This window comes from Arvicanthis niloticus, chromosome 13 (genome assembly GCF_011762505.2).
Source record: "Arvicanthis niloticus isolate mArvNil1 chromosome 13, mArvNil1.pat.X, whole genome shotgun sequence".
NCBI classification, from domain to species: domain Eukaryota; kingdom Metazoa; phylum Chordata; class Mammalia; order Rodentia; family Muridae; genus Arvicanthis; species Arvicanthis niloticus.
In genome coordinates this window covers 50221184-50230392 of record NC_047670.1, presented here as the reverse complement: position 1 = coordinate 50230392, position 9209 = coordinate 50221184, and the positions used below count along the sequence as shown (strand labels likewise).

Sequence of the window (9209 nt, the reverse complement as noted above, 5' to 3'; positions counted from 1 at the left end):
TTACCTGAAATACCCTGTCCCCAACCCTGTACTTTCCAGCCCCAAGGCTGGGCTGCCTTTCCTAAGAGGCTCTTCCCTATGTAATCCAGATAGTTTGAACTCTCCTCTGCCTCTTTCTCTCTTTCTCCTTCTCTCCCTCTCTTTCTTTCTATGCACATGTTTTAAATTTTCCTGTTTTCTTTCTCTCTCTCCCTCCACAGAGTGACATCTCTGGCTTTGGTCCTTGTGCACAGTGAATCTGTCTGAGAGTACCTTTCCTACAAACCTGCATATATGTGCATATAAATATGGCTTGAAATGGATTCTTTCACTGGCAGAGAAATAACTTATCAGATTTAACCTAAGGCTTTGTCCCAGACCACCCTCATTCATATTTAGCTTCAGAAGGAACTATCTTTTGTTCCCTTTGAGGTGACACTGAATTTTTGTGTCACCATGTCCAAGGCTTCTATACTCTTCACGACCAATGTAACAGCTATTACTGGAAGCTCACCAGTGATGGCCACTCACACATTCACACTGAGGGTAAAGTGAATTGAAAGTTTTTATTCCAAACATCTGGGACCACACCCAAGTGAGGAGTTGTGGTCCCCAGGGTCTAGAATGTAGAGTTTTTAAAGGTGAAATAACATCCTGGCATCTCAGCCACAGGGGTGAGGGTGGGGTAGGTTTCTGAAGGAAGCAGGTTAAAGCAAACACTTGTAACAGAAGCTAAGATAAATGGTTAGCCAGCTGGAGGGGCGTTTCACACAAACAGGTAGTTTTTAATAAAGGTTAAGTTAACTAGGACATCTTAGTATAAAGAGGGGTAGTTTTCAATAATTCTCCATGAAAAAGATCAGATTCTAGTTAAACCTGGAAATGGCCTTAGCTAGAGTAAAAATGGAAGGACCTCAGCAGTGTCGTGCCTCTTCACACAGAGGGATGGAGACACTGAACAAGGGTTTTCAGAATCAAAATGGACTGACTTTTGTAAAGCTGTAACTCACATAAATAATAAGAAAGAGAATTTAAAAAATGCCATGAAGCTGTGAAGGGAAGAATCTAGTGTTATGTTTGGACAAGAACAAGCACAAAGCACCAACCCACTATTAATATGAAAGTCTCCTGCAAAAATGCTTCCCCATGACTGCTGAACCTCAGACTGGCTTCACACTGTTAGGAAACCTGGTGAGAAGACCACTACCACAATTTGGAGCCAAATTTGAAACAAGCTTGATTATTATTGGGTGCATAAGAGAACTGAGTAGTGACTGTTGTTTGTTATGAAAAGAAAGAGAAAGCCAGGGATGTGTTTGGTGGAAGCACAGGGGCTGACTCTGCTAGCATCCCTCTCCTAAGGTACCAGCCACAAACTGTATAGTATAGAATAGAGTTTACTGAGGGCATCGGGAAGGAGTTTAGGGAGTAGAGATAGAAAAAGAGAGAGAGGAAGAGAAAGAGACAGAGAGAGGAAGAAGAAGAAGAAGAAGAAGAAGAAGAAGAAGAAGAAGAAGAAGAAGAAGAAGAAGAAGAAGAAAAGTCCAGCTAAGAGCAAGTGGAGAGAGGGGGAGGGGAATGGAGACAAGGAAAAGAGTGGGAACAGAAGAAAGATCAAGGGAAGAGTGTGAGGAAAAGACAGGGAGGCACCTTTATAGTGAGTCTGGCATAACTGGCTGTGGCCAGGTCACTTTGGGGCAGCGCCCAGAAGAAATGCTAACAATACCACTAGACAGCTCTCCTAGAGCACTGCAGGAGTGGAGCTGCTTCCTATCAAAATCAGACTGGGCCTACTTAACTCCATAGAGACAAAAGCCAAGTCGGGATAAAACCAGTTAGGCTTCAGTTTCCCCAAGAGAGAACTGTATTCTTAGAAATCATGTGATTGACAATCTCATAATCTACCTGATACACTTGGAAGCCCCTGCCCCACTGTGGCATTTCCTAAACTGTCCCTTTCCTCCCCTTCACCTCACTCAAGCTAAATAACCTAGATCCTCTATTTCAATAAAGGAGCTGTCCTCCAACACAGTCTTCTCAGTCATTTCTACCCACCATCCTCACTACCCTGCAACACCCTGCTCCCCAGCTCCTCTGCAGCCTGAGACCACAGCCCATGGGGAGGGGAAAGTGGCATTTCCATGAAGTTCACTTAGTTAACTTGAAACCTTGTGGTATCACTCAAGGTGGCAAGAGAGGCATAGGTGACCTTGGCTACTTTCCAGAGGTCATTCATTCTCTGAGGAGAGGAATGGGCTTGGTTAAGGTTGACCTATTCATTGTGACAGTAGTCAGGCCTCTGGCTGAGTTGGAAGGCAGGAGAGAGCTCTGGGTGTGTTTGTCTTACTTGTAGCTCTCTCTGCAGAGGGCCTGGCTTCTCCACCACAAGCCTGGTCACATCTGGTACCTCAAACTCTAAGATTATACAAGTACACAGTTGCCCTTTCCCTTAAGAGTTAAGTGATCTGTCAGCAATTTGAGCAGGAGCCCACCACTAAGGGAAGCTAGCTCCCCAACAGTGGTGCCAGAAAGTGAAGGACTCATGAGAACCCCTAGTTTAAGACTTTCAGGCAAACAGTGTGCTGCACTGTGGCTATATGACCTTTTCCTCCAAAGAGGAGGAGATGGCCCCATGGCCATCCTGGAGTAGGGATAACGCTGGCCCAGGAGCCCTGGCAATGGAGTCAGAAGAGCAAAACAGCAACAGGTCTGTGATAATGGACAGAACTCTCTATTCTCAGAAGAAAGGATTGTCACCTGGGGTTCCAGCCATTACTTCCTCCAGCTCCCCTCTAGCAACATGTGGTCTCAGAAAATGCTAGAACCTAGAGGAAACAGAAGAGTAACTGAAAGAGAGACTCCATTACAGGGCTTCCATGATGGAATAAGACTTGGTGGTGACTTAGCTGCTCAGAAATTCTGCATGTTCCTGTAAGTGACCTCACTCATCCTCTGTAAAAAATACACCTAAACTCATTGGATGATGAAATGGGGGAGGGATTGCCATTTGGATCTGTTATTGATGCTCTACGTTTCTTTACAGAGTCTGGCTGTCTACGCCCTTTGCTTCACATATACTTGTTCATGCGTGAGCCAATGCCTAGGGCAGCATGTGAAGGAATTACAGAAAAAAACTTGTCTCGCTTGCTCTCTTCCTCCTACCACTGTGCTGGGTTATGAAGTATTGGTGTCAAACTTGGTTTGTTTCCATCATAGATTAAAGGATAATAAGAAAGGGATTTTGTAATGGCGCTAGGGTAGAGGACCTGGAATGTAACAGAATGTTAGCAGAATGGTTGTATCTTGCAAAAATTTAGTTATTAGAATACTCTGGCACGTGATGGTGTCATAAAGGCGAGACAGTCCTTTGTGGGACACATTGGACTATGACTGAATAGGTGTAGGGACAGACAACATACAAACTGGAGCAGGGAAATGAGCATGTGACGTCTCCATGGAGGCTTCTGGGCTGTGGGGACATTGTGGTCATTCATCCTCTGCAGAAGACTGCCTTGTGCTATGAAAACCATCCCTGGCTCTAGCTACCAGATGCTCACAGCACCAACAGCCCCATATATCACAGGAACATATCAGACATTGCTTAGTAACTTACATCTCAGTTGTCACCTGGTTCTTGGCTCAGGACTCTCACTTTGTGGATACAAGACCCTGTTGGTGGCTTGCTCACCAGAGCCAGTCTCCAGGTATTTGTCAGTTGTTTGCTGGCTTATAGGAAGGAGGGCAGTGGGCTCTGAGCCACTGCAGCCCATACCCTCTACTTAGAAACAGGGAAGAGCCAGGTGGTGGTGGCAGAAGCAGCAGCAGGGGCTGAACACCCCTTTGATAGTTATGTATTTGAGCCAGCCTGGTCTAACGAGCAAGTCCCAGGACAAACAAAGTTACACAGAAAAACTCTTGTCTCAACAGAACAAAAAACAAAGTAAAACAAAAACAAAAGCAAAACCCATGAAACAAAACAAAAACCAGGAAAAGACTGGGCAAGTGGCCTCCTTCCCTTGCTTTCTGAAGGTCAAGCACAAACCAAACATGGCCCCACCCTTCTGTACTCAAAATCCTCCAGCATCAAAGTCCCTCTGGAAATGCAAGGTCCTTCCTTCCTCACTGCTACACAAATCTGATTAACTGTTACAAAATAAACATGTTGGCCTAGCGTGAGTACCAAAAACCCTCTTTCAGGATGCCAGATGGGAGGGGCTGAGAGAAAGAGTACTTATTTCAGTCCACATCTGACAGATTGTTCTGCTCTGCCTGCAACCTGGTCACAGAGAAGTAAGAACTGGTGTCAGGGGAGAGCTACTAGGTGGCAAAGGGAAGAGCACTCAGGAAAGGACTGTGAGTGAGACTTTGGGATTCAGAAGGAAAAACTGGATGCATGTTGGGTAAGAGAAGAAGGAAGAGGCGGGCCATTGTAGCACAGGCCTTTAATCCCAATTCTTGGGAGGAAGAGGCAAGCTGATTTCTGAGTTCGAGGTCAGCCTGATCTACAGAGTGAGTTCCAGAACAGCCAGGACTACACAGAGAAACCCTGTCTCTAAGAGAAAGAGAGAGGGAGAGAGAGAGAGAGAGAGAGAGAGAGAGAGAGAGAGAGAGAGAGAGAGAGAGAGAGAGAGAGATTAGATGCCTGAGTGGTGTGAGAGCCCAAGGATGTGATTGGGGGTCTATTAACTGGCTTCAACTTCTTAGGTTTTATCTGTGCACCTCTTCTACAAGGATGAACCATTCTCAGGCTACAAAGTCCTGTGTGCTCATCCTTCTTGTGGCCCTACTGTGTGCAGAAAGAGGTGAGATGGGAAATGAGAGAGGGGCAGGAGCATACATTGGAGATACCTGCACCTAAATGTCTCAAGTGTGCTTGGGTCAGGGGATTGGGACTGACTCATGGTGGGTGGAACTTCTTGTGCTGGGGTGCTTGCTTGCTGGGTCTGCAAACCTGTCAGAAGGACTGGTGGACTTCACTACCTCTGCCACAAACCCTGGCCACCAGAGCACCCTGTCCTTAGACTACCATGCTGCCTTGGACTCCCAGTCAGGAAACTGGCCTGTGGGCACACAAACTGGCAGAGGCTTCTTTTCCTGACCCAGATGTCAACTCAAGGGGTTTGAAATACTTAACACTTGGCATTTGACTTTTTCTCAAGCCATGCCACATGAGGCCCCAAAGCTAGAACTTCCCTACTCTAAGAGGATCCGAGCTCTCAGATCTGCCTGTACTTCTAGTTACATCTGTATTGCAGGAGGACTCATGGTGAGCCTCAGCTTTAAGCTGGACTCTGGGAAGTTCAGTGCTCTGTCACACTCAAAGACCCAAGGCCCAGTTCTGCAGGGTTAGGGTGGGACAGGTCAGAACAGCCCTCCCATCTGGTGGCCCCAGTACATACTTACACACCCACTCAGGGCTGCAGCAGACATTTGGTATCTCTGTCTTCCCAATATGGTGACTGTCTCTCTAATTCATCTTGGGGTGCAGGGTTCTCATGTGGGCTGGCTAGGTGAGACAGCAGGACCGAGCATAGTGAACAACTGTGGCTCTTGGTTCACTTTTTCTTTTGGTGGAGGTGACTGGGCAGTAATGTCCTTGCTCTATCCAGCAGCTGTGGGAAGTAGAGACATTGTATAGGAGGGGTCTGGGCTAGGAAGGGCATGCCCTAGCCCTCATGTATTGGCTTTTTTTTCTCAGCTCAGGGGCTCAAGTGCTACGATTGCATGGGGGTCCCATTTGAGGATTCCTGCAAATCAATATCGACCTGCCTCCACCCTGATTCATACTGTGCGACTCAGGTGGTAGAAGTTCCCATGGGTACGTGGACTATATAAAAATGGGTGAGGTTGGCTTTGGAGAAAAGGTCATGTCTGGGCACTTGTTATGGACCATGGTTTCCCTCCCTCCAAGTCTAGCTGTCCTGGGGTTGGAGTGGGATTCCTGCGAAGTGGGGGCTGTCAGGGTCCAGGGATGGGATGGGGACCATGAGGCAGGGCTGCCCATTGGCATACATTGTGTTTATCATCTCCTTGTGTCATCAGTGTAGTCATGTGATGCTCCTGTCTGTATGTTATATCTGAGGTCTCACTTGGTCACTGATGGACCAGGAGAGCTGGAAGCATTTAGTGAGTCTGCGTTTAATGAAGGAATCTGGAGCTTAAGCTAAATTAATGACTTAGGAAAGTTGATAGAAGAGACCTTAGGACATTTCAGATCCTCCAAAGTGCCAGTTTCAGGCATATCCTCCAGATAGACCAGGCAGGAGCAGCCCCACCCTGCTATCCAGTTTCCTGTTCCTGACCACAGCCTGCCTGTCTCCTGGAGGAGGTCTAATAGATAAAACTGCCTGGGAACTCAAGAATCTGAGAGGCTAGTTGCCCTTTGTGCTATGCTAGTGGGTGATCTTATGCTGTGCTGTGTCTTTGTGTGGGGTGTGTGTGTGTGTGTGCGTAAATGTGGGTGCACATGTATGAATGTGTGTAATGTAAGTAATGCTCTGAGGACATCCTTAAGTATCATTCCTTAGGCATGGTTTACTTTTATGCAAATGAGGTTTGCTTTCTGGAACTGGAATGACAGCTGTTTGTAAACAACCATGTTTGGTCTGGGAACCAAACCCTGGGCTTCTGTAAGAGCAACAAGTGCTTTAACTGCTGAGCCAAGTCTCCAGTTCTAACCACCTTGTTTTTGAGACAAGATCTTCACTGGGACCAAGGATTTGCCAAGGATGCTGGGGGTGGGGCAAAGGGAGATAACAGAGAGTTCCTAAGAACCCCTGATTCCCTGCCCCCAGCACAGAGATCATAACCTGCACTCCCTAGCTTGGCCATCTCTTTACATGGTTGCTGGGGATGGATCTTGCATCCTTGGGCTTCCACTTCACTGACTGAGCTGATTCCCCAGCACACTGCGTGTAAGGGCACATGTGTGTACACATGTGGACGTACATGCCCTGGGGAGGTACCAATGTATAGAACCCAGAAGTTGATGAGTATCTTCTGTGGCATCTATTTTATTTACTGAGATAGGATCTCACACTGAACTGCAAGCTTGCAGGTTGAGCTGGTCTAGTCAGTGAGATTACCTCAGAGATCTTCCTCTTTTTATCTTAAGCACAGAGATACAAGTAGTTCACCATGCCTGTCCATCCTGTGATAGGCTCTAGTGAACAGGACTGTGGCTCATGCTTGTGCACACAAGCAATTTACCCACCAAGCCTCCTTAACAGCCCATGGTCTTGATTTTCATTTCCTTTGTTACTTGAGGTGGGGTCTCTAGCCCCAGGATAGCCTAGAATCCCCATGTAGCCCAGTTTGGGATTGAACTCATAAAAACTCCCTGCCTCAGTCTTGCAAGTTCTGGAATTAAAAGTCTGAGCTATCATGTCTGGCTTCAACATGCCTTAGAGACAAGTCTGGGCCATCCAGGCCGGGTGTCATGTGACCAAGACTTTGGGATGCTCTGTTGTCCCTGCATCAGAAGTGAGTCACTCCCTGATGTTTTGCAGGTTCTATCACAATGAAATTAAAGAACCATCAGTGCATTCCCATTTGCCCTACTGATATGGAAAATGCCAGGAACCAGGCTGCTCCTGGCAACTCGAAGATTTCCTGTTGCAAGGAAGACCTCTGCAATGCAGCTGTTCCCACTGGAGGCAGCACCTGGACCATGGCAGGGGTGCTTCTGTTCAGCCTGGGCTCAGTCCTCCTGCAGACCTTGCTGTGATGGTCCTTCCACCAACCCCCACCCCGTCCTTTATCCTCATGTGTAATCACTCCTTCCTTGAGGCCTCCAGTGATTAATTATGAGTTATAGGATCTCTGAGGTGGGGTTGAGTGTGGAACACCTTGTTTCAATATTATAGGCCCTAAATAGCTGAGTAGGTTCCCCACTTCTCTCTAGGGCTTTCAGATCTGTACTTCCTGGAATGCCATTTTGTTGTGGCTTGTTCTTGGGCCTGGAGGCACCTGGACAGCACAGGGAAGAGGCAGAATTCCAAGGTGTTGTGATATCACTGTCCACACATAAATATCTGGGGTCCTGCTGGGTTCCCAGGTGTGCCACTCAATGTCCCACTGTTGAGTCCAATAAACCATTTGTTCTCCCAGCCAAGATCTCTGTTTTTCTTTTGCTACACTGAGTCCACCAAGTCCTGCCTGCCAGTTCGCATCTTTGCCCTTTCAGCCTGACACACTAGCTAGCTCCTGAAAAACACTTGGTTTGAGTGCGCTGAGGCTTTTATTTTCAGGCTTGTACTGTCTGCTTTTGTGTGTCACCTTGACACAAGCTGGAATTACCACAAAAATAGGAGCCTCCCTTGTAGAAATGCCTCCATGAGATCCACCTGTAAAGCATTTTCTCAATTAGTGAGCAAGGGGGAAGGCCCATTGTGGGTGGTGCCATCCCTGGGCTGGTAGTCTTCAGTATTTGTCTTGGGGAAGGAAGGACTGTGTCTGGGTAGAGAGGAGACAGACAGGCCCATAGACTAATGGGAAACCCTATATTAGCATGAGCTGTGTAATTATAATTGGGCTGCTAATTAGGTGAGCAAAGGGGACTTTGATTGCTGGACTTACACTTGGAGAGCTGGACCTTGGTGGTCAGTCTCAGGAGGAGGAAGTGGTTAAATAAGGGAATAGACCTTGGTGTTTAGCTTTAAGAATGGAGCCTAACAGTTTTTAGCAAGGCAGGCGGAATGGGGAGAAGGAAAGTCCTGCCAGAGCCATGTGTGCCACGTTCCAGCTGGCCAGAGTCCCTCACTAGCCTCTGAAGGTAAGTTCTTAAGAGCTGAAAAAGGCTCTGTCAAGTCAAAGACACCTCAAATCTTCCTCTATCCCCCCCATCCTGTCAGTTCTGATCAAGAAGTAAGGTGGCCCTGGAGGAGGGCTGTAAGATAAAGTTTCTGATGGCTTTATTCTACAAAAGTCCACTCTCCCAAGCCAACCTTGAGCCCAGAGAACAGGGTGTTAAAGAAGGGCCTTCCTTGACCTTCCTTGGCACTTCTGAAGGACTGTCCCTCTCATGAACCCTGTCCTCTATCACCAAGTCTCTGAAATACTGTTGACCAGTGCTGGAGATAGGTTGAAATCTTCCCATGGACGTTTCACCTAAGCTTGAGGGAGTGCAGCTTCCACAAGGAAGTGCAGCTTGTCTGCTCCTGTTGGAACAGCAGCTTACTGGAATAAGATAAAACCTCCAAGTGACTGACTTCATATGAGAAGGACCACAA

At 47.2% G+C, this 9209-nt stretch overlaps 1 protein-coding gene across 4 annotated transcripts; it reads left to right on the top strand.

The window, feature by feature from the left end:
- Window positions 1-4140: 4140 nt before the first annotated feature.
- LOC117718887 (lymphocyte antigen 6A-2/6E-1-like) lies at window positions 4141-8087 on the top strand. 4 transcript variants are annotated; one of them, XM_034516866.2, is made up of 4 exons: window positions 4141-4269; window positions 4684-4781; window positions 5678-5797; window positions 7488-8087. In XM_034516866.2, exons 2-4 carry the CDS (start codon window positions 4712-4714, stop codon window positions 7703-7705), a joined length of 408 nt encoding a protein of 135 aa, XP_034372757.1. In that variant the 5' UTR covers window positions 4141-4269; window positions 4684-4711; the 3' UTR covers window positions 7706-8087. The 4 variants fall into 4 exon arrangements, with proteins under 4 accessions (XP_034372757.1, XP_034372756.1, XP_034372755.1 ...); XM_034516865.2 differs by having other exon boundaries at window positions 4176-4332; XM_034516864.2 differs by having other exon boundaries at window positions 4216-4379.
- The last annotated feature ends 1122 nt before the right edge of the window (window positions 8088-9209 follow it).